This window comes from Dipodomys spectabilis, unplaced genomic scaffold (genome assembly GCF_019054845.1).
Source record: "Dipodomys spectabilis isolate Male_0828 unplaced genomic scaffold, ASM1905484v1 ptg000076l, whole genome shotgun sequence".
NCBI classification, from domain to species: Eukaryota; Metazoa; Chordata; class Mammalia; order Rodentia; family Heteromyidae; genus Dipodomys; species Dipodomys spectabilis.
Window position 1 is genome coordinate 9,786,398 of NW_024870753.1, and position 26,044 is coordinate 9,812,441.

At 41.1% G+C, this 26,044-nt stretch overlaps 2 protein-coding genes and 1 pseudogene across 2 annotated transcripts; 2 read left to right on the forward strand and 1 right to left on the reverse strand.

The window, feature by feature from the left end:
- Window positions 1-1,454: 1,454 nt before the first annotated feature.
- Window positions 1,455-9,055, reverse strand: LOC122110204 (olfactory receptor 8B3-like). Its single transcript, XM_042682702.1, has 2 exons — window positions 9,041-9,055; window positions 1,455-2,414 (listed from the first exon to the last, which is right to left on the reverse strand). The coding sequence occupies exons 1-2, from the start codon at window positions 9,053-9,055 to the stop codon at window positions 1,455-1,457; spliced, it is 975 nt and encodes a 324-aa protein (XP_042538636.1).
- Window positions 4,115-4,747, forward strand: LOC122110380 (annotated as a pseudogene).
- Window positions 8,757-9,713, forward strand: LOC122110209 (olfactory receptor 143-like). The gene has a single exon (XM_042682705.1). The coding sequence runs from the start codon at window positions 8,781-8,783 to the stop codon at window positions 9,711-9,713; it is 933 nt and encodes a 310-aa protein (XP_042538639.1). The 5' UTR covers window positions 8,757-8,780.
- The last annotated feature ends 16,331 nt before the right edge of the window (window positions 9,714-26,044 follow it).

The following is a 26,044-nucleotide window of genomic DNA, read 5'->3' on the forward strand; positions in this document are numbered from 1 at the left end:
AATGAGAACCTAAGTTAAAGAATGTTTATCTTTCCTGAAATTGAAGCTTGTTTTCAAAAGCCGGGTGCAGGTGGCTCACGCCTATAATCCTAGCTACTCAGGAGGCTGAGATCTGAGGATCACCATTCAAAGCCAGCCCTGGCAGGAAAGTCCATGAGACTCTGATCTCCAATAAACCACTAGAAGACTGGAAGTGGCGCTGTGGCTCAAGTGGTAGAGCGCTCGCCTTGAGCTGAAGAGCACAGGGACATTGCCCAAGCCCAGAGTTCAAGCCCCACGACCAAAACTTGTTAGTTGGAAGGTTAGAGATCTGGATACAAATTTCAAAGGACTGCAACTTCTAAATCCTCAATACAGTTCAGTACAGAAGGGCTTCGTGCTTATTAGCTATGTATTTCAGTGTTCTGAAAAGACAGCTGCTGGGCTCCTCTCTTTTAGTCTCTGAATTACAAACATCTGAAAAATGTTTTCCTTTCCTTATTCTTTCTTTCTTCACTGTATGAAAAGCTCCTGACTTGAGCCAATCATCCCCAACTACTCTAGATCCACAGGGCTACCTTCACAACAAAAGGAACCATTCATCTGTTTCTTAAACAGCAACATAAAATCAGCCAAATTCTGAATTTACATGTTACCTAGAAACAAAGTCTACTCAACTTTAAAAATAGTTTTTTTATTTTATACTTGGAATAAAATTAATCAAATATGTCAGAGTAGATGTGAAATAAAGTATTGGTTTAGATTTTTTCCATTAAAAAGATAAGACACTTCAAGGAAATTGTTGATTTCCGTGAACTTCAGTATATTGCCTGGGTAATAAATATGTATGATGATCATTTTGATCTACCTGGTGTGCAAAGGTAAATATGATTATTCCAAAAGAAATGAAGTACATGGAGTTTAGAGCCGTACAGTGAGTTGCATTTGAAAATCCTTTTGGAACCTTATATTCCTTATATGTGAGATATATATCTATATATCTATACCTTATATGTGAAATAATGATATTTAAGGCAGTCATAATCCTTCTGAGTAGAACATGAAAATTCAAGAAACAGATTGTCACATTCATGTTTCCAAAGGAAGTTAATAAGCAGAACAAAAAACCCATATATCTCTTCAATGATAAAAATGTCATCCTCAAATTCAGTTGATCATTTACAGTACAATTTGTCCTTCCTAAAAGTACATATGGCAATGGGAAAAATGACATGTGAAGCATTTCTTAATTTTATTATTGACAGGAAAAAATGTCTAAAAGTGAAATATATACAAATGATGGGGGAAAGAAAAGAGGCTATCAGTCATAAGAACTGAAATGATAGCTAACTATCCCCATGATAAAAAAAAAAAAAAAAACAAAACCAGGGCAGGAACTGATATTTCTTCAACTATTGTAATAAAAATAGACTTTCTGTCTTTCAACTATATACACAGGGAGACACTGTTTCTGATCAAAACTTTTTTCTGCTTAGAGTTTTTCTCAAGGCAACTTTGACATCTTTGTTCCTCAAGCTGTAGATTAAGGGGTTCATCATGGGAACCATGTTGGTGTAAAAGACAGAAGAGATTTTCCCCTCATCCATAGACCCAGAAGACGATGGCTTTAGGTACATAAAGGCACCTGATCCAAAGAACAGAGACACCGCAATGATGTGGGAGCTGCAGGTGCTGAAGGCTTTGGCTCTGCCCTCAGAGGAGCTGATACGGCAGATGCTGGAGAGGATGAAACCATAGGAAATGAGGATGGAGATGCTGGGCACGACAATGTTGATGCCCGCTACGATAAGCACCTCCAGCTCGTTGGCGTGGGTGCTGGTGCAGGAGAGCTGCATCACAGGGAGGATGTCGCAGAAGTAGTGGTTGATGGTGTTTGCACCACAGAAGGTCAGTCTCAGCATGAATCCAGTGTGGGCCGCAGCACCAGACACTGCCATCAAGTAGGAAGCAAGGATGAGGTAGGAGCACACTTTAGGGGACATGGCGCTGTTGTACAGGAGTGGATTGCAGATGGCCACGTAGCGGTCGTAGGCCATTGACATTAACACATAGCACTCAGAAATGACAAAGAAACAGTAAAAGTAGAGTTGGGTCATACACCCCACATAAGAGATAGTATTCTTCTCCAGGATGAAGTTGATCAGCATTTTGGGTGTAAACACAGTAGAATAACAGAGGTCTATGAAGGACAAGTTAAAGAGGAAAAAGTACATGGGGGTGTGAAGGTGTGAATTCAGACCGATTAGAATGATCAACCCCAAATTTCCCAATACAGTGACCATGTATGTTGACAGAAACAGAACGAACAGAGGAAGCTGGAGACCTGGAAGTTCTGTTAGCCCCACCAGAATGAACTCGGTGATGAATGAGCCATTTCTAAAAGCCATTCTTTTATAGGAGTCTGTGGACACAAACTGGGAATCATTACCATCCAACCCTTCTGTCCCTACAGTATCTCTTCTCATGGCAGTAGGTCTTGTCCATTCTAAAACAATGGAATTTTTTTTTTATCATAACTCTTTAATACGGTCTTACTAACTAAACATAGTGGCATGCATAACAACATAGGCTACTGAATAAAGACCAGTGCTGCCACATGCAAACATGTCAGCTCATACACCAAGGAGCAGAGGGAGATAATAGTAAAAAAAAAAAGGGGGAGAAAATAATCAGCCTCCCCTCATCTCATTACTTCTTTTTCCACTTGGTCTACCAGAAAAGCCAGAGTTAGAAGCCCTGCCAGTTTTGTTAGCCTCTATTGCAGGTTAGCCTCTAGTAGAGTGGGAATAAAAATACATGTATATGTAAGAAAGGGTATAGATTATAGGAAAGGTTATTTCACAGAAGCAGAGCCCTAAATCTAGCCCAGGAAGAGTTCTCTCATTGGAGACAGAACTTCCTGAACATTTGTACTCACTGATCTACATAAAGTCTGAACTTGCTCTGCGGTCCTTCCCTTGAACAGATTCTCCTGCAGGTTTTGCTTGAGTCTCAGGATTACACAAAATGAGCAATAGGGGCCATATTGGATCTCTGAAATTTCACTTCAAGGAAAGGAAGTCGTAGATACACACGGCATGTGTAAACTCACCGTCCTCAGGCCAGCAAATACCGTTTCCTTATGCCTGTCACTCTCCTCCACAGGCCTGACTGAAGCTTCTCTAGCCTCAGTTCCACTAACAGGAGGAAGAGGGGGAGATACTTATTCTCTCAAGCGCCCTGGAAGTCTTGATGACTTACAGTCCTATCTTACGCTGAAGATTAACTCCTTTTACATAACCCAGAAAAGGAGTCAACATCATGATCACATTTGCCACATGGTAAGATATAGATTACATGTAACATAATGATATAATGTACTTGGTAATAAACAAGATAAAGCTTGTTAGATACTGGCCCTGGGAGAATAGTTTCTAGGTGGAAAAGGTTATACCCTGGACAACAATCTCTCTTTAGTTCTTGAGGGACACACAGTATTACCAGGTTTACCTATTGCCCTTGGGCTTATACATTCTACAACCCCCAAGACAGAATTGAGAATCTCTCACCTCCATATCTCCAAATCTGATGGGAAAAGCATTGCACAGCTTCTTTCTCCCACCTCCTAAATGGAAACACCACATGCTTCCCATTTTCTTCATCTGCAATTTCCTAAGAATTATACTAGTTACATTGAATTGCCTCTCCTAGAATATCCACTTTAAAGAATTCCTTTTTCACTCCTAGTTTTTTAAAAATATCTCAACAATAAATGGAAATTTCCATGGTGGATTCTCCTGAGAGTTTACATGTAACAATTAATACGGGAAGTTAAGTAAACTTTCTGCTTCTGGTTCACAATTTCTAAAACACATGCAGTTACTACCAGCACATCTTTATTGACAGGTGACAATTAAGCTATGAGTCAAATGTCTGGAACAGTGACAATCATATTTCTTGAAGCACTGACTACATAAGTGTGTCATGTTTAAGAGGCCAGCAGGATAATAAGGTATAAACTTCAAGTAACTTAAAAAAAAGAACTGTACAAGGAATGCAAATGATTAGAAGTCATTGTGGTAATACCTCAGGAGAGAAAACACCTGATGTGAGTTGCTGCCCTTCACATGAGGAAATGAAGACCATTATCACTGAAGATGATCTCTACGTGGCCATCTGCAATGCCCTCTGTACAATTCTGCCATGTCTCCAAAAAGTGTGCTCCTGCCTTGTACTTGGTTCCTGGTAGTGGCTTTGTTTTGTGCCATGGCTCACACTGGACACATTCTGAGACTTTCTGTGATATAAACACCATTCACCACTTTTTCTATGATCTCCTTCCTTTGCTACAGCTCTCTTGTACCAACACCTATGTCAATCAGATAGAGATTTTCATTGTAGAGGCAAAGACATCATTGTACCCAGTCTTGTTATCTCTATCTCTTAAGTTTTTATTCTTTCCAGCATCCTCAAAATAAAGTCTACTGAGGGCAGATCCAAAGCTGCCAGCACCTGCAGCTCCCACATCATTGCTGTGTCTCTGTTCTTTGGATCAGGTGCCTTTATATATCTCAGACCCTCCTCAGCTGGGTCCATGGATGAATCAAAAATCTCCTCTGTGTTTTATACCACTGTGTCACCCATGATGAACCCCTTAATCTGCAGCTTGAGGAACAGAGATGGCAAACTTGACCAGGAGAAAGCTTTGACTGAAATAAAATCACTCTCTGACTGTAATTACAGTAATGAGCGACTCTTGCTCAATTAATGTGTTAAAAATTCTTAATCTGATGCTGTCTATTTTTTCTAAAATAACTAAAAATATATGCACTTATTTTTTCACATTCCGTACTTCTCATTCTAAGTTTAGGTACTGTTTAATAAAAGTGGTTTTCTGGGTCATTTGCAATATCTAGTATATGTCTGAGTCAAGCAGAAAAGGTCAAATAAGGTGATGTTAGGGAAATGAACTCTAAGATATGTATTCAAATGTTTTTTTTTTCTTTCATGCGATTGTTTCTAACACATTTATAAGATTATTTCTTTGTTGCTTTGTATGTCCTTCCCCCACAGTATAACTCCTGCTTTCACTGTATTTGATGTCGGTATAATTTGTGGAGGGGAAGGGGAAAAACAAATCGTTTAAATAGGGATACAGGTGGACCCATTGCAACAATGAGATGTACAAGTTGTTATGTAGAAAAATGAACTTTACAACTTTGGTGCGGGGGGGAGGGGTAGCGGGAAGGACTAGGTGGGGGGACGCAGGGGGAGGATGGGAAGGGGAAACAAAGGAGGAGACTACAATGCTTGATAAGAAATGTACTCATTATCTTGCCCATGTAATTGTAACCCCTCTGTACAGTATTTTCCAATAAAAAAGTGGTTTTCTGGCTTATTTGCACACGCACACACACACTCATGCACACGCACACACACACACACACACACACACACACACTCTTGATTTATAGTTTAAAGCAATCACTTGGTCGCCATCCAGTCCTCCAATGTCAACATCCTTGATTTTACCAACTGGGATTTACTTACATCAAGGACTTGACCATGGTTATTGTTCCTTTGTCTTTCACATGAAGTTATTTTCATAAATTTTTGTTATTATTTAAGAAAATACACTCAAATAGAAAATAATATTTATGGGGCTGGGAAGGTGGCTCAGTGGTAGAGCGCTTGCCTTGCATGCCTGAGGCCCTGGGTTCAATTCCTCAGCACCACATAAGCAAAAAGAAAAAAGCCAGAAGTGGCGCTGTGGCTCAAGGGGTAGAGCGCTAGCCTTGAGCTGAAGAGCTGAGGGACAGCGCCCAGGCCCAGAGTTCAGGCTCCACAACCAGGGTTGGGTCTACTCCTGTGGGTTTCGTTTCTATAAAAGTTAACATGAGTGGATAATACCCAATCACTTTTCTTTAACCACAAAACTCAAAGAAAGTCTCATTTCATATGAAATACAGCATTCTTGAAAACCTAGCTCCGTGCTTTTAGTCTTTTTTGAAAAGCAAGCTATAGTGTGCTGTGTATTTACACTGACTTGAGTCACTTGCTGCATGAGGAGTCAGAGGCACAATCCGTTACACTCCAGTCGTGTTAGACACTAGCATTTCTGAAGGCACATGCTGTGAAAAAAACATGTAAACTAAAAAGTTTGCTTTAGGAAAAATGACTTCAGATTTTTTTTTTTTACTCACAAATGACCCTTTCTAGGATGCATTTTGTCTTTGAAATATATAACACTGATAGGTTATATAGGTATATAACTCCTTAAAGTATGACTGGAGAGGAAGTTTCATTTTTTGAAGGCATAGCAATACTAGCACATATGCTAAGCTACTTTCCCCAAATTCTGACACTGACATTCTGGGTTTTCCTAAAGATGTAAGTTGTTTAAATTCTAATTTTAGTATGTTTGACATGCCCTCCCAGCGCCCCTGTCTATAAGGTAATGATTCTATTCAATGGGAATACTAAGATGCTCTCCAGTTTTGCCACTCTCATATCTTACATTTTTACTATCATTAGTGTTCTTCACAGAAAATCCCTTCAAGTAAGATGGAAAACACTCAGTACCTGAAACTTTTATTCTTATGTCACTGCTACTTCACTTTATGGGGACCAGGGACATTTGTACATCTTAAATATTCCCCCAAACATGTGGATCTGAGAAAAGCTTCTACATGATTATGATACCTGCACTTGATCCTCTGATCTACAGTGTGCCAAACAAGGAAGTCGGAAAAGTTGTGACTGAAGACCACAGCAGAGTCCCATTTAATTAAAAGCATTGATAATGAGAGGAAATTGAAGGACCAGAAAGCACACCACAGTTGCCACACTGATTTGTTTAAAGATTTTGGAAAAAAAATTAGTCAGAAGAGACAAAGAAAGTGACTTCTTTTCATTAAAGGAGTCGATCTATTTAAAGGAGATAACACTTTTAAATCCTGGGGCAACAAAGGCTGGTGTACCAAATTTCATAAAAGAAACACTTTGGACACAAAAGAACAAACGAATCTCAGAACACAAATGCATATTAGGAAGCCAAACCAAGTTTTGTCAGAAAGGAGTGAGGTGAAGCAGAGCAAGGGCGGATGAAGGGAGAGAGGAAGGGTGCGAGAATGCAGTCACAAAATTCATTGCACATATATGAAAATGGTACCAGGTAGCTTGAGGAGATCAGTGGGGCTGGGAAAGATGAGGGAGAAGTACGGAAAGGGGGACATTGATCATGAACTGACTTGCTGAACTGAAACCCCTTTGTACAACTACTTAAAGATAATTAAAAATAAGTAAATTAAATATATATAAACAAATTTCTAGAATTATAAAAATCAAAGAAATGCAAATAAATATACATACAAATGGGTCAGAGAATATTTCTTGTCAACTTCTTTCCCATAGTTTGAATTCTTTCTCAAGGTCTAGATTTAAAACTATGGTCTCAATATTTAAAAATAAATTGAATTCTACAAACAACCAAAAAATAGAAGACAAAAAAATTTACAGTGTGGGGCTGGGAAGGTGGCTCAGTGGTAGAGTGCTTGCCTTGCATGCTCGAGGCCCTGGGTTCGATTCCTCAGCACCACATAAGCAAAAAGAAAAAAGCCGGAAGTGGTGCTGTGGCTCAAGTGGTAGAGCGCTAGCCTTGAGCTGAAGAGCTGAGGGACAGTGCCCAGGCCCAGAGTTCAGGCCCCACTACCGGACCCCAAAAAAAAAAATTACATATCTAATAATGAATAAGATTTTTAAAATGTAAGACAAAAGCAAAACAATTGCAGTGGTTCTGTGGTTCCATTTTCATAGAAGGGGGAGTGGGGATGAGGAGAGTGGTGTGCGTGGGGCGGGGCAGGGGGAGTCTAATAAGATACATTCTAAGCAAACTTGGAAATGTCATAACAATGCCTGGGCTTCCCTCTGGCAGGGCTGCATTGGTTAGGATCAGAACAGTCGCAAAAGGGAGCTCTTGCTGCTCTGTGCTGGGAATTAAGTATCCTAATGGGAATTGATAAACTGAACACGATCTACTGTCACCAAAGACCCAAGTGTCTAAGTCACGGGATGTTACTTTCTACTCTCACAGGGACCTGGAAGGCCCTCATAAAGGAGACAGACATTTTCCACACGTACAGCCAGTGTTCCCAGAATTGTGGGACATGACATCCATTCTCCTTTTGAGTGAGACGGTGCCCGGAGGCTTCCATAAACTTGCTCCTTTCTCTCACATAAGGAGAAAGTCGTGGAGATATTGTTGAATAAACTCCATGACAGGATACCCAGGGTTGCTGCTCCTCTAGCCTGTCAGAGATAGATCTGTGCTTATTGTTGTTACGTCATTCATCATCATCAAAAATAAAAGCCCTCGGGCACCTCAGGACAGAAAAGAAGAAGGCTTCAGAATTTCAGCAACAGCGAGCCTCCCACAAGAACAAAGGTGAGCGTCCAAGCATCTTTGCCTTGATCATTTTCCTTCAAAAACCAAAGTTTATATAAGCTATACTTTCCAGAGAAGGCCGCTAACTTCTTGTTCTTTTTCATTCTAACCCTTAGTGAAAACTAAGAATCAGGAAAGAGTGAAGCTCAGAGACCTGGGGCACGGTATCCGCACTCTCTCTGGATAGAGACCCCAGGCATAGGTGGGAGGAGTAAATGGGGATTCCTCAAGAACCCACATGGAACCCACATTGACTAAGGGTGGGGATCAGCAACTCCAGCCCTTCCACTGGGGACAAAACAGAGTCCATGGTCAATGTCCCCTTCAACTGCTCCTCCAGATCCCATCTGTGAAGCAAATGGCTGCGGGAAATTATTCTTCCGTGACAGAGTTTATTCTTGTGGGGCTGACGGACCGACCCAGGCTCCAGCTGCCCCTATTCTCCTTATTCTTGCTGAACTATATAGTAACTGTGGTGGGAAACTTGAGCTTGTTGAGTCTAATTTGCCTGAACTCACACCTTCACAACCCCATGTACTTCTTCCTCTTTAATCTGTCCTGCATTGATTTCTGTTACTCATTTGTCTTCACCCCCAAAATGCTGATGGGCTTCATGACCGTGAGGAACACCATCTCCTATGCTGGGTGCATGACACAGCTGTTCTTCTTCTGCTTTTTTGTCAATTCGGAGTGCTACGTGCTGACAGCCATGGCCTATGACCGCTACGTGGCCATCTGCCAGCCCCTGCAGTATGCTGTCCGCATGTCCCCTAGGACCTGTTCTCTGCTGATGGCGGGTTCACACCTGCTGGGGTTAGCTGGTGCCGTGGCACACACGGGGTGCATGGTCAGGCTCAGCTTTTGTGATGCCAGCATCATCAACCACTACATGTGTGACATCTTCCCCCTGCTCCGGCTCTCCTGCAGCAGCACCTACGTCAACGAGCTCATGACTTCTGTTGTTGTTGGTGCAATTGTCATTCTATCCAGTCTCGTGATCTTGATCTCATACGCCTTGATTCTCTTTAATGTTATTAACATGTCGTCAGGCAAGGGCTGGTCCAAAGCAATGGGCACCTGTGGCTCTCACATTGTAACGGTGGGCCTCTTCTATGGCTCCGGAATCCTCACTTACATTAGACCAACATCTACCGAGTCCGTGGGCCAAGGGAAATTTTTCTCCGTGTTTCACACCCTTGTGGTACCCATGTTGAACCCCCTCATTTATAGCCTGAGGAACAAGGATGTCAAACTCGCTCTGATGAGAACCCTGAGGAAAATCACAGAGTGAGTGAAGAGCAGAGCGGCCTCCAACGAGTCTCCCATGTTCAGGCCTTTTCTTCTCGCCTCCCAGACTCCTCTTCAACATGTCTTTTCTTTTCTGTTCTGTTCTTTTCCACGCTCTGGTAGTATTTCAACTGTGACATCTTTTGACTTCTTGCCATTCAATGGAGATGTACAAGACTATGGTTGGTCTTAAGATTCAGTCTCAGTCTCAATTGGCTCTAACCCAATCTTTACTCTATCCTCTGTACTTGATGGAGAGCTTAGAAAGAAATCTTTTCATCTCTGCAGGTAACACAAGCTGCCTTTTCTTTGTTTGTTTCCTTCATTCAATGCAAGACAAGGAGGTGAGTACTTTTGGATAAGTTCATATTTTTCTTGCTTTTCCAAAATAACTTTATGAACTTGATTTCAGGCGTTTTATTTTTAAAACTGCCACGAAACAAGAAAAAGCCAAGTAGGTTGTGTAATGTTGGTATCATTTTCATACTGAATATATTTTGTGCAAATCCCATGTAAGGCAGGAGCACACGTGAGAGGGAAGGGCGGTGGTGTGCAGGCGGAGACTGCAGAGGGCCACTGAGTGGTCCCAGACCATGGCCAGCACGGAGCATTCAGAAACAAGAGAGAAAAGGCATTGAGCCGGTCATACATCCCACATCAGTCATACATCCCACAGCAGAGATGACTTTCTTTCTTAGTACAAAAAAAGAAAAGAATGTGTATAATCAGAATAGAGCAACAGATACCTAATTAAAGAGGAAAAATTGCACAGTGGTAGGAAGGTATAAATTCAGTGTAATTAGGATTATCAAAGCTAAATTTCCCTAGGAACTAAATATATTATACCTGTCTCTATCTTTATCTGTATTACCAGAACAGAAAGAACAGGAGTTGGCAGATCAGATCAGTCTGCTTCACCTACCAGAATGAATTCAGTCACAAAAAGACCCATCTTTTTGTAAGAGAATGTTGTGGACACAGAAAAAAGAGTAACATGAGAGAGCAGACTTTCTAAAAGATATATAACCTCCAAGTGTGAGGTCCATTCTGCCAATGTCTGATCCATCGAGTCCATAGACCAATTTTAACACTAGAGGGCAGGCTTGCTTCCAGATTGTGAATTTTGGTAAGTGAATTAATTTAAGCAGGTACAGTTATGACATTAAACACCAATTAATGCGCTTGTTTCTCAAATGACAAGGGCGCCACTTATGCTTTTATTTTCAATTAATTTTTGTATGTTTGGGACTGGCAGGGGATATTAATGTACATATATATAAAAATGATTATATATATATATATTCCATATATATATTCCATATATATATTCCAAGGAAATATAGTCTACAATCATTTATTCAGATCTGGTGCTGAGTCAAACAAACACATAGGAAGCTAAGAGAGTCTGAAGGAAGTTAGAAGAAATCTTGGACATAAAACTATCTTCTTCAGGAATGTAGTGAGCTGCTATGTTCTGGACATTGTGATAACAGTTGAGGCTCAAACATGTGTGAAGTCAGATCAGCACGGGCTGCATATCAGGCATCCTGGCACTTAATATTCTGTGTCTATTTATTTCTGAAGCTAGGAGGAGGGTACAGAATCAGAGGGAGACAGGGGAAAATATACAACAGAGGGGCCCGTCAACTGCTGAACATTGATGAAAATGAACTAAGCAAATCCAGGGCAGCAATGAGAAGGAGGGAATGAGAGGGAAAAAGGGAACAGCTGACACTAAGCAAAAGGAAAGAAATGTACATATTACTGGATGTGGAAGAAATAGTTGCATTGTCAAAGCTCATAGAAATCACAAACTTTAGAGACCATGATAAGGACAATTTGCCTTGTGAAGGTTAAAATGTGTTCGTGACTATCCCACCATACTGTGAAATTTGTGAAATTTATGTAATCATTTAATCTCAATAAAAAATTATAAAAAATAGTCCTTTTCCCTTCCATAATGGAAATCTTGACCTATTTCTCTTTGGTGTCTCCAAGGACTCATCAGAAGACCCGATTAGTTAGGTACTTCACCATATTTGAGTAAATAAATGAAAAGATCAATGAATCAGGGAGTTAGAAAAATCTGTTTTTATAATTTGATAGAAGGACATTGAACCAAGATCCAGGTGAACAGAAGTAAAGATAGGGATTTGTGTGGGGGAGAAGAAAGGCAAAGGAAGACACCAGCTGTGGCCGTAACTGCCACCAGTTGTCTAGTCTGTTTTGGAAAAAAAAGGCACAAAGAAGCCAGAAAGGGTAAGGAAAAACAAGTAACTCATTCAAATGTCCCACATCTGTAAATAGAATGGAAAAACAGCAAAACAGGAAGTACTTCAGAAATGTAAGCAAATACTTACATTGTTACCTTACTGGAAAACCGCATGCTCTCCATCAATCAAGTGAAGAGTAATTAAAAGGAAACAATGACAACTGGAAAGAGCAAGCCCAAGACCCAGCTTCTAGTCACTACAGCCTCCCTGTTGCTTAACATGAATTCAGAAAAACACTCCATCATTCCAAGGAAAATTTCTATCATAGCTTAAAGGCAATGAGAGGTCAAGCAAATCAATATTTTAATTAGTCAATGCTTTTAAACTTTAAATAAACTCTGTACACATCTGAGAGAATGTTCTGTCCAGAGTTTTCATAGCAATGAGGTACATGTAAGAAGTGTGTGTGCCGCGGTGTGACTGTGGTCTGTTAAGCACAGTGTGGTCACCGTGCCCTTTATCCTCTCTAAACTCTGACTGTTGAGACTTTTAGAAGCGGATCTCCACAGCGGCTGTGCTGGTATTCTCATCCACAGTGTGTAAGGGTTCTTCACCAGAGTTATTTGTTATCTGTATGTCTGACATTCTAACAGGACAATTATAACAATAATCAAGATTGTTTTGATTTGCAGTCACTTTATAGCTAAAAATGTTATACATGTTTTCATGGGCTTATTATCCCTTGTACCTATTTTGAGAGCTGTTTAGTTTTTTTTGAGTTCTTTATATATCCTGGATATGAATCCCTTATCTAATGAATAACTGGACAAGAATTCCTCCCTATCTGTGTGTTGCCTCTTAATTCTGGACATTGTTTGAGTGCAGAAGCCTTTGAATTTGGTGCAATCCCCTTGATTACTCTGTGTTATTTCCTGAACTCTATTCCAGAAGTCTTATTTGGAAAGTTGCTGCATGTGCCTATACTTCCCAGTGTTTGGCCCCTCTTCCCCCTGAAGACACCTTTCGCTAGAGAGTTCTGCATTGCTATTCACACTGTCAGCTATTTGTGATGTCACCTCCTCTGGCTGATAGACCACAGCTGGAGTCCCTCATGTCCCAAAGGCTTCACCTCTGCTTCCCCTATCTATCCTCTTCCCTTCTCTGGACCAAAGTTGAATAAAGCATAGTAATAACTTATGCTGAATAATGCTTTATGTTCCAAGATCTTATAAGAATCTGAAAGAGGTGACACTATTGAAATGTACACATTACCTGACTTATGTAACCATGACCCCTCTGTACATCACTTTTAAATAACAATACAAATATTTCTCAGTGAATATTCACATTATCTTTCATTTTGTGTGCTGTAATAATTGAACAATTATCCCTCTGCCAGTAAATTAAAATAAATTATACTCTTAATAAAAATCTGAAAGAAGCCAGGTGCTGGTTGCTCAGGCCTGTAATCCTTGCCACTCAAAGGCTAAGAACTAAGGATCATAGTTTGAAGCAAGCCTGGGCAGAAAAGTCCCCATCAGACTCCAATTAACCACTCAAAAACCATAAGTGGTATTGTGGCTCCAGTTGTAGAGCATTAGCGTTGAGCAAAAAGAGGCTCAGGGACAGCACCTAGGCCCTGAGTTCAAGCCTCACAGCTGACAGAAAAAAAAAATCTGAAAGAAACTAACACAAAACCCTTCCCGCCAGGGCTGGGATGTAGCTCAGTGGCAAAGCGCTTGCCTAGCAAGTGCAACGTCCTGGGTTCGATCCCCAGTACCAAAAAAGAAAAAACAAAAAAAATACGGTTTAAAAAAAAACCCAAACAACAACAACAAAAAACCCTTCAGGTCAATAAAATCACATTGTACTCTAATTCCATTGACTAATCAGTAGGTCAATGCTCCAGAAAGGCTGAGTCTTTTTCTTCTGGAGGACTTGTAGCAATCTGGATGATCACTAAAGGTGAAAGTAAAAACCTTTCTGGATAAATATTAACTCTCATAATGTATATGGCTAGCCCTATTTCCTCTAGAAGGCCTAGCCGAATGGGCTCATTGTGAACTCTGTCTTATTTACCATTGGTGTTTATTTTTTGAGTCACAGTGTATGTTTCTTCATAGGACAGGGCAGGTTTGGCTTTGGCTAGATTTCTGGGAATGGAACTAAATGAGGCCACTGGTCAGCACTGGTGTTTACATCACTATGTTAAGCCTCAGGGATTCTAAGACACTGACATCATCCTCTTGTTTGCTGAAACCATAAGCACAATCCCTTGCTAGTTCCTGTATTTCATTAACTATTAATTATTATCTGGGATGGAAAATAGATGCCATTTTCCAAATGGCTCCTTTGGACTGGGTTGCATCCCTGCAAAACTCACATATTGAAGTCTTAACTCTGTATGATGGTATTCAAGGTAGAGCTGACAGTTCAAACCCTTATGCCACCGAGATGATTCACATATCAAGAGAAGCAAAAGATGAGAGGGCAGGGGAGTTGGCTCAGTGGTAGAGTGCTTGCCTCGCATGCATGAGGCCCTGGGTTTCCTCAGCACCACATAAGCAGAAAAAAAAAGCCAGAAGTGACGTTGTGGCTCAAGTGGTAGAGCGCTAGCCTTGAGCTGAAGAGCTGAGGGACAACGCCCAGGCCCAGAGTTCAGACCCCATAACCGGACTGCCCCCTCCCCACAAAAAGAATGAAATGAGAGACCTCAACAATGTCAATTTCACTGTCATCCTAGCTACTCAGAAGGCTGAGATCTGGAGATCGAAGTTCAAAGCCAGCCCAAGCAGGAAAGTCCAACTTTTTTTTTCTATCAGTTGTGGGCCTTGAACTCTGGGCCTGGGCACTGTCCCTCAGCTCTTCAGCTCAAGTCAAGCACTCTACCACTTGAGCCACAGTGCCACTTCCAGTTTTCTGGTGGTTTATTGGAGATAAGAGTTTCACAGACTTTCCTGTCCGGGCTGGCTTTGAACCGTGATCCTCAGAGCTCAGCCTACTGAGTAGCTAGGATTACAGGCATGAGTCACCGGCGCTCAGCCTAGGAAAGTCTGACTCTTATCTCCAATAACCCACTCAGAGAAAGCTGGAAGTGGTGCTGTGGCTCAAGTGGTAAAGCACTAGCCTTGAGTACAAAGAGGCTCAGGGACAGTGCCCTGTCCAGAGTTCAAGCCCAAGGACTGGCAAAAAAAAAAATCAATGTCAAAACCTAGTACAATCTATAGTAATCAAAACTGCATGGTTATGGCATAAGGTTAGACATACAGACCGGTGAATGAAGCCATGCCTTCATATCAACTGTTTGTTTGTTTTTTTTAACCAAAGTACCAAATCCCTCCAGCAAAAAAGGAATAGGGTCTTCAACAGGGAGTACTAGGACACTAAGTGTTGAACATTGGTGGTGTATGTGGGCATCGTTTTCACTCCTGACCTTAGACAAGGGAAAGCGCCAGCCATCTGCCACGGATGCAAAGTTATCTGTACGGTTTTGATCATTGTTCTTTATCATGTCAAGTAAATTACTTCCATATTTAGTTTTCTAAGAATTTTTTGGCATAAAAGGATGCTAGATTCTTCCAAAGGCCATTTCTTTGTCAATTAAGATAATTTTGTGTTTTTCTTCCTCCATTCTGTTAAATGTAACATATTACATTGATTCTCTTCCTTCTTTTCTTCCATCTTGTGCTTGACGCCTACACACTCAGAGATCATATGGCTAACCTAGTGTGGCGTGAGCCTGATGGAATCCTTCCATTTCCCGTCCAGGTGGCCAAAGAGGGACAATCTTAGCAGAAAACACCAGAAAGTAAGGTGACGGCCTTTTATACGGCTTGCCTTCCAACCTCCACGATCACAATTATTTTGCTTTGGGGGTTCAGACTGCTGCCTTCTTTACCCTCTGACTTCTTTCTGGGTTAGAAGTGGTATTTTGTTTGGGCCATAATGAACAGACTCATTTTTGTGTTTTTTCAACAGAGCATGAAACCACTCCCTGCTCTGCTGGTTCCCAGGAAAGTTCAGGCAATGCGGGGCAGGGCTGTCAGCTCCCAGGTCACTGAGATGACAGAACTGCCCAGCTGGACGGATGCAGGAACTCACACAGGCAGCCAAGGCAGGGGTGGGGAGCCCCGTTCCCCACGCTTTATGGTTGGAGTTGTTTCTATCAGCTTGGCTTCCTCTACGTGATCTTTTTTTTTTTTTTTTTGTACTTTTTCTTCTTTATTAATGGTTGGCTATCTTTTCAAATGGAAACAACTTTGAATATCTTGTTTCAGGTTATACATTTGTTACCTTGGAAATCCCAAGGTTATTAGTCATATTGTCAGGTCTCAACTCGGGGACAAGCATCTTGCTAGGATCTGGAGATACAAGATGGTATTCTCACCTTGTTCTCATAGACAAGATACACATGCCAAGAAAGTAAAAAAGTAGTATGACAATATGATAAATAATGAAACAAAGTATGCTAAAGCAACCTAAATTCAAAATAAAAAATAAAGAGAAGAGGAGGGGAATGCAGACAAGAATTAAATGCACATACTAAAAGATTAAGAAGGGTGAAGGAAGGCGTGGGTAGGGGAGGGATGGGTGAGAATGTTGAAAGGGGGGACATTGGGCAAGATGCGTTGTGTTCATAAACGGCTTTGTATAATACAATCCTTTGTAGAGCTACTTAAAGATAATAAGATAAAATAAAATGAAAAACTATTGTTTCTGTAAATTAAGTTGGAGAGAGGAGAAGTAGTAAGTAGTCCTGTCAAAACAGCAGGACGTATACACACAGAAGAGGAGGCCAAGATGAAGACTGACATTGTAATAAAACTAGAGATCATTTAAGGGAAAACAAAGAGATAGCAGAAGGTAGTGGTTAGTGGATTACTAGGTTGATATAAAAGAAGATGAAATTCTCCAAGGAGGCTGGGAGATGGTTGGGAAGCACTGTAAAAGCAAGACCAAGAGACTTCAATGCAATGACCCCAGCTCTATCAGCACAATCCAGAGGACCAATGATCTTTTCTAAGACCTGTGAACTGTCTGTGCATTTGAAAGAAAATACTAAAAACTTGGAAATAACCCTTGACTTGTTTCACCAAAATCTCTACAAAATGTACATGGCATCAGTTTAATTATTGAATGTAACAGTGACAAAAGTCATATTGTTTGAAGAAAGTATTCATGGGCTCATTTTTCTCACTGTAAGAATTGCACAGATTGCAAAATTATTGCTGAGAAATCACAAGCAACTGAAAATTGTTATCCCAAGTCAATATTCTTGAAAGGAAATAGGAAAAAAAGAAAACTCCTTTGTAGGTGGAAGGAAGTCTTTTTTGTGGAGTCGGGTGTAATCCTCATGTGTTACTTGGCGTGGGGCGGGATGTTGGAAGTTAGAAGGCCCAGGGCTCCCATGCTCTGAGAATGGCCTTACCCTCTTGCAGAAGAGCCTTTCAGGCTAGTGATATTTTGAATTCAGTTTTCTGGTGAGATCCTGTAGTTCAACCTTATCGGTGCTCTCTTTCTAAGTCATCTTCTAGAAAGATAGTTACAAGAAACAAATCTCATGTGTATCAATTTTTGTCTCTCAGTCGTGCCCCCTTACCTTCTCTGTGGCTGACTGCCCAGGCTCTTTCCCCCATCCACTCTGCTGGACTTCACTGCACTCGATGTTGGCAGTGCCAGAAACAGGGGTGAACCAGGTGTGGCTCCTTTAAGATGCTGTTCTGCACTAGACAGATACTCTAACCTATAATCTATGTAAAGAATTAAGTTCTGTGTCCCAGCACCCACCTCACACCTCACTTTGACCTTTTGTCTTTGACCTTTTGCATACCTTCTCAGATATCTTTTGCATTTAGAGTGGCTGAAGATAGCAAACAGAAGCCCATGAAGTCTGTTTTCATGTGTCGAGAGATGTTTTCATGGAATGTGTGTGTGTATGTGTGTGTGTGTCTGTCTGTCTGTCTGTGCCTGTGTGTCTGTGCATACCAATACTGAGGTATGAACTCAGAGCTTACCTTTTTCACTCAAGGGTGGTACTCTGCCATGTGAGCCACAACTCTACTGTCATTCATGGCCCTTTCCAAGTATATTCTATGGCTGCATGAGAAGTAGGTTTCCTGCCTATACTCGAAGACTGGCATCATCGTCATTCCCAAGGATGATGTGTAGTATCCCCAGAGGGAAAGAGGGAGAGAGAGGCACAGTGTGAGCTGGAGTGAGTGGGAAACTCATCGCAACTTTTCCAGCCGGGAAATCCTGAGATTCAGGTCATGCAATCTCCTTCTTCTACTGTTTCTCTTAATTTATCAACCAGCTGGTCATGTCACCTGTCTATAACCTGCCAAGGTACACCCCAGGCTTGTGTCACATGTGGCTCTTTAACACATGAAATACATCTAGACTAAATCAACATCTTCTGCAGGTGTAAAAGTAAGACAATAAAAGAAAAAGAATGTAAATACCACACTGTGACCAGTAGTAAACTTAGAATTATATATGTGACTCTTACCAGATCACTGCCCTAGGCAGTGTACAGCGCTGCACTCCTCCGACCCCCGACCCCCTCCTCTCCTACCGCCCCTGGCTCTAAAAAGTTCTCTGCACACTGACACCCTGTGCTTACTCAGGAGAGACAACTGAATTCACAGAGTAATGAAAATTCTTTCTTATTTCGAGAAACTCAGAATCTTATTACACTGGTAAGTAAATTTCAAGTTCTCAAGTGGATGTTGAATCATTAGCATCTGGTATAAAGTCTGATCTAATGTCTGTCTCTACAAACAAACATGAGGCAGATAGAGAATAGTTTGGTCCCTTCAAGCTGACAGGATGTAAGTAAAATAGCCAGGTGAGCTCAGCATTTCATTTTAGGGGAATTCCTAGTGCACATACAATTCTCATGCATTTTTCTAAGGAGATGGGCCATAATTTCTTACTCTGCCTACACTGTAAGACCTTTGCCTGATATCCTAAGGAGAAAAAGCAAAAGAAAAAATGGAAAGGAAAGGTAATAAAAAAGAAAAGAAAAAAATTAGAGGAAAAACACTAGCAATTTGGTGATCTATAGTGGATGAGTGACTTTTTAACCCTTAAAAATTTTTACCAGTGTCAGAAATAACCCACACGTTTGGAAATTTTCTATGCCATCTATCATGCTCACTATCAATATTCAAATTCCCAATGACTGATTTGTATTGGGTGTAGGAAGGGTTATGGTTAGAAAAATGATATAAGCATCTAAAAATGATTAGCTCTAACATTCATGTAATATTAGCTCTAATATTACATTGAAAGGGTTGGAATGTAGCCCTCTGGTAGAATACACATAGCATATGTTTGTTCCCTAGCACCACATAAACATGTATGCATACATACATTCATACACATACAAAATGATTTTTTAATATACAAAATATTTAAATTCTTAACTAATTTCCTGGAAACCTTTCAGATTTGCTGTTGAAAATTTCAGACACATGTTTTGTCTGAGATGTCCCTTCGGAAGGTAAGGAACACAGTCGTTGCTGTAATGGGAAGGCTGAGCCAGATTCTTCCACTTAAAAGCAGAAATGCATTTGCTTCTTTAGATAGTGACAGTCAAACCACTTCATTCCCTTTACAAAATCTTCATATTCGCTTATTTAGTTTTCAAGCTATACTTGGTTTCTCAATTGCAAGAGAAAATGTTCACTGAATGCACTCCAAAGTGAAAAACCCCAGGATAACGAAGTGTAGATAAGCCACACCTCCATTTGGGTGCAGGAATCGCTGCATCATGGAACCTTGACCTCTACCTTGGTCCATATTCCACTTCATGACTCTAAGGACCAGCTAATCTGGGAAAGAGTAATTCTGTACAGCTCCCCTCCTGGTGTGAGCATCCTCTGAGCCCTCCTCAGTCCTCTGTGCTGAGCTGAGCTGGGACTGTACATATCTGTGCATCTACCCATTGCTTCTGTACCTTTCCCCACTGGGTAGGGGTGAGCACAGCTTCCCAAGAATGGCTAGAGCTTTGAGGCTAGGAAATAACTCAACTTTTCAGGAACCAGCACAGTGTTTGGCCCACATAGAACTCATTGGATGGTGAATGAATACAGAATCCAGTTTGGGGGAGATTTGCAGATATAGCTCAAGATTTCCTTGAATAAAGATCAGTTTACACAAAGACCAAGAGTGAATGGATGATGATGTAGGTTTTTTCCCCCTAATGCTCCAAGAAGCTTCTAAGGACAGCTAGCAAGCTAGACTACTTCAGGTCCGATGGTTCCATGTAAACAGGAAGACAGCATCCAGCTGCACTGCTGCATGTGTAATGGCAGAGTTCTGACATCACTTAAGAAAACAACTAACTGCAGATATTCTTCTGACTAAGCAGAAAGGGAGGCTGAGGAAAGCTTCTGAAAACATTTTATATTGGGAATTTTCTCAATTTTCCCAACCTTGGAGGTTTTAGGAGAAATGTTTTATGTGGTCATTAGCTTCTGCATATAAAATACAGTGACCTGTTCTTGAAGCATGCGTGGGGATGTCTGGGAAGTACACAGTGGCTTGCCTCCTAGATCCTTCAAAATATATAAACCAAGCTGGTTCTCAGGGGTCATTAATGGACTGTTCCTTAGCATTCTCCTCTCTGTTTTCCATTCCTACTTATCGCATAAAGATGTTTATCTGGGACGGGGTCTCATTCCTGGTGTTCATGATCGCTCTGCTTCCACCTCCCCAGTTCTGGAACTACAGGTGTGCAACCATCACACCTGACCATGTCATAAATGTTAAATGATTCCTATGTGCTTCTGTACTGAGTAAATAAATTGGAAAGAAGACAAGAGCTAAATTTGGTAAACCAGTTGGAAGTTTCTTTAATTTATAATCTAGACATGGACCAGGGTAGTAGTGATGGCATCGAGAAACAATCTGATGTTGGATATGTATTCTAAGATATGCAATTGCCCCAATTCTCCACCCTTCAATAATAAGCAAATTAGAAAGCACAATGGAATTGATTCTGAACAGTCAAGCACATTATCCCTCCTTATTTTAAAAACATTTCTAATGATACCAAAGAATTATTTTAACAACAAATAGGAGCCCCTTTCTCCATATCTGATTAGCAAGATGAGGACAATCAGTAATATTACTCTCATCCTGACAGACTGGACATGGCTTTGGCATTCTGTTGACCTGAGTTCGCCTTCTGCTTTCACTTATAGTGACTAATGTCACTCAGGCAAACTCAAAGGCTCTTTGTGTTCATGTTTGGAGGCAATGTGCATAGTACCTGCCACATAATTAGTACACACTGACCCTTTCTCTCCCCCTTCCCAATATAGCCTTCCAGCTCTGCTGAGGAATACTTTCTATAAACATTTTGGAAAGTGGAAATCTTAAATCTAACTTTTGTCACTTTTATAATTATAGAAAATGCATTTCAGAAACAGGAGAACATGAACTCATTTTATTTTCCTAGGAAAACATTTGATAAGAATTCTCTTGTCTAGTTTTTTGTGAAAATACATAATTTGACAAACAGTTCTAAGTAGGAAACAGCCAGACTTCTTCCTTAGAGACTCAGGAATAGAATTGTCTTAAAAAATTCATACGGTTTCATTGAACATATTCCTCTAACATAAAGATCTCTTTCCTGAATACTAAGATTTTGTAAAGGTGAAATAAAGTTTAAGAGACTTGTGGTACATTTGGAAAATTAGGTTAGGTCATTTTATATACTGGGAATAAATTAAGAAAATATCCCAGCCATCACTTTTAAAAAGCCAGCCATGAAACACACAAACCTGAATAATTCCCTTTTACATTTAGGCTGATACCACATTTAGATCTCTGTATTCCTCAATATATACACTCACATGTAGGCACCAAGGAAGTATAATTCTTATGTCCCAAAACATTTTATTTGGCTCGTGGTTTTTAGAATGTCACACCAAAAAAACTTCTAGAGTTTTCTTTTTCAAAATTTCTTGTGAGATAGCTATATTTCTATCTACTAGCATACTAAATTAGTGAATGAAATTAATTAATTAGCTAATTAATTCATCTAAGCATTTTTGTCTGCACAAATTAAGAAAATTTATTGTAGGTTGAATTTGTGCCCCATTACTAACTTTTGGATGTTCATGCATTGCTTTTTAGATTGCTCACCACCTGGTCCTTTCTTGACTGACTGTACTCACTCTCTTCTGGGAAGGTACTTCCCACTGCTTCTAGAATGTGCTAGTAATCCAGCACACGTGACTCACCTCCCCTTCTGTTTAGTCATTTTACCAACTATAGCCTAGCCTGGATTGTTTCCTCCTGTCTCTTCATGTTATTTCCTTTTTAAATTTCAAAGCACTCCTGGAAACTCCATGTGACCTGCCCAGGCTACTCTTCCTCTAATAATCTCCTTAGAATGTATGCCTCTGTATTAAAAGTGATTTCATTAGCCTTCTTGTCATATCAGGAAATAGATGAAGTGTGTAGCACAGAATTTGGTTCTAGAATACAGCTAAGAGATCATCTAATGTTGTCCCTTCCTTTTCTAGACAAATAAAACAGGCCCAGAAATCTAGCATCACTCAGGATTAGAGTTCCTGGGTCCAGTATCCTTCCTGCCACATGCTGAGCTATGCTGCCTGATCTCCTTCCCCTAGTCCCACGTTTTAAATGTAGCCATGGCTTATTGGAATTTCTAGGTTGATGGTCCCCTAGGTCTCCTAACTACTGTAAACTTCCACTCTTCCTTCTCAGGTTCTCACAAAGGGCAATTTTCAGCCTTATTCCTATTGTTACAAGGACAAAGGAAGCCGTCCATATCAGGGATGGCCATGGATACAGTGAGTCTGTGGGGGCTACCTGGCGGAGAGGATGGTAAGGACACGGGGAAGACTTGATTCTTGCTTTCAGAGAACAAGGAATGTAGAGGCAGACAGATCTAAGCCCAGCAATAAAGTGGAAAAGTACCTAGCCTCTACACGACTTGGAGTACAACAGCTGGATGGAAAAAGGAGAGCAAAGCCTAGAAGTGATTGATCAGGGAAGACCTCTGCTGACAGGAACCTGAGTCCAGCTCTGGGCTGTGTGTGTTATAGAGGAGGAGAGTTCCTACTTCAGCGAGACTTCAGACTGGGTAGACTTTCCTGGTAGCAATTTCTGGTAGAATTTTCTGGTAGCATGACCCAAAGCATGACATCACCATTCATTTTTTCCTCATTTACTGCAATGGAAAGCTTTGACTTCCTCCTATACTCTCATACTTCTTTATATGCTTCTCCAATCAGCTACCATGCCCTGTCCTCTTCCTTCATCCTTCCCACATCCTCTGTTCACTAATGTTTCCTGCATTCAGGTCTTCATCTCCTCCTGTCCAGAGACACTGTCGTCTCCTCTGCTCAGTTCATCACTTGTTTCTCCGTTTGCTCTCCACCATTGTCAGATACATTTTCCTAAAACACAGCACTAGCAGTAATATTGTGACGCAGTTAGTACCTACTTAATCTCCACGGCAGTTCATTACTTTATATAATGGTTCAGATGGAAAAACGATACACGATGATCCCAAGGTGACCTAAATGATGGAAGCCAGACCCAGGACTGAAACTTCTCCTATTTGTACTCCAAGGTTAGAATGCATTGCCCAAACCATCTGACTAACACTGTTCCAGATAAAACCAGCTCTGCAGATTCGTGGCATGTGTCCCTTCTGCCTCCTGTCCTCCAGTATTACTTGCTATTGCTTACCCCTGAACAAAAACCCTGGTCCTTTTCCCAAATCACATCCCACCTGTGCACGTACACACATGTAATCCATGTGTATACGGACCAAGTGGTTTATGAGCTTAAGATTTGAATAGTTGAGCTAGAGTTACTAAGAGTTTCATAGAAATACCATCTTAAGATTTCCCTTTTCTCTTTCTTTCAACCCTTAATGCTTATCTACTATAATCTCAATTCGGGGATCAACAAGAAATTTTCTCTTTCTGCTGTGCAGAGCAGTGTTCCCCACACGTGGGCCACAAAGTGGCCCATGCTTCAATCCCCAAGAGGAATGTTGGTGAAGAGCATTTTCTCCCTCTTCCTATGTCAGGAAGAACAAACCACTGCATAACCTTGAGGTTACTGCTTTAGAGATAGAGTTACAAGTGGAAAGACACATCAGGCTTTAGTCTAAATTGTACTGACTTGCTGTGCTTGGAAACCCTTATCTTTCAATTCGTTTATTTGAAAACTCCAACAGGGAATGTGTTAGAGGCTGTGCAGATGAGTAAGCTTCCATTCTGCGTGCAAACTGCTTATCCTATGGGGGAGATGCTCCTATCAACAGACAATCAAGTCAGTGCTCAGCAATAGGAGATGCAGAAGGAGGTCCATGTGAACTAACTTGAGAGGTCAGACTTCTTCAAGGAACCTAGTTGAGCTTGAAAGTTATCTAGAAGCTATCCAAATGTGACAGGAGAAGAAGTCAGAGAATGGCAGTAGGAGAGGCGAGGAAGAGTGAGGTAGCATGGGTGCATGTGCAAGGAAGGAACAGCTCACTGACTGGAGAACCTGGAAGGCACCAGGTCTCCCAGGGCCTGGTTTGCTGGGGAAATGTCCTGGAGATAATAGAGAGACAGCAAAGCAGGCAAAACCAGAGAACGGTGTGCACAGATTCATAATTTAGGAAGCTAAGGTTCAGTCAGGGTCTATGATGTGGAGAAATAGGTTTGAGACCAAGTGGCGAGGCCTGTGGGCTAGTGCCTTTGGATAGATTGCAATGGACTGGACTAGGGACAAAGCAGAGAAGTGCTGAGGAGAGAAGATGGACAGGTATTAGTAAGATGATGAATGCAGAGGCTGATGAAGGACAGGTCATTATGGCTTGCGAGACCAGATACCCAGGAATTCCAGAGCTCCCAGATTCTCACACTCAGAATGCAGATGCTGAATAGTTTGGAACATGCATGAACCATTCCCGTTACTATGTCAGATGGAGAAAATGTTCTTGTACATTCTCTCATTTCCTTCAGGTAATTTTTAAACTCAGGGCCTTGTGCTTGCTGGGAAGGAGCTCTACCACTTGAACCATACCCTGGTCCTTTTGAATTTGTTTTTCAGATAGCATCTTGCTAACTTTTTGCCCTGAACTGCCCTCTAACTGCTATCCTCCCATTTCTGTCTCTCACGTAGAAAGAGTGTTCTACCATACCCAGCCTTCTGCCAGGCTCTCCACGAGGCTTTCTCTCACACCAGGCCCCCCCAGCAGCAACTGCTGCTTCCATCTATCTATGTTTTCTCCATAGCCTTCATCACCACCTAGCAGTTATCTTTTAAAGCTACACCAAAATGTTACCTCCTTGAGGATGAGAATTTTTTATGTATTATGTTTTTTATTTTATTCTTATTACCAACAAAAAACAATGAGCTTACTTCCATAAATAGTTAAGGAAGGAGTGAGAAAATGAGTGGGTTAAGGAAAAAGAATGTAGACATGGGTTTTTTGAGCCATTGGGAGAGTGCTCATTGGCTACCTACCAAGAGAGACTTCAGTCACTGAAGTCAACGCTCCTGTCCCTCTAACCCCCTCCAGCCCTGTCTTCACCCTCCCACTCCTCTGAAAGACCTCTCCCTCTTGTTTTCCTGTCTGCTTAGTTTCACAATTTCAAAATGACTGTGGTTCTGATTCCTGGCAAAATCAGAACCTCTGGGAATCTAGCCTATAGTTTTCTAGTGCACAAACAGACACCCTGGTCAACCCTTGGTGACTATTTTTTTGTAGCTGGGCAAACTGGAGCTAAGTAAATTAAAAAAGAAAAAACTCTCCCATTTGTTTGGAACCTGAATTGATTGCCCTTCAGCAGTAAGGGAAAAGAATTTGGGGAATTAAAATGTGAAAATGTTGTCCTAAAACATGTAATCTGAAAGATAATGTGATGTATCTTTACTTTTGCTTGATTCGCTCATGTTCCACAAGAGAAGTTACCTTTTCCAAAATGAATGCCTCCACTTGTCCATTGGGTTCAGATCCTCCTGGACAGTCTGTGATCCTGCCTGGACTGTGTGATCCTCTGGTTCCTTTGCTTGGACTGTGTGATCCTCTGGACCATTTGCCCGGACTACATGATCCTCTAGATCCTTTGCTGGGACTTTG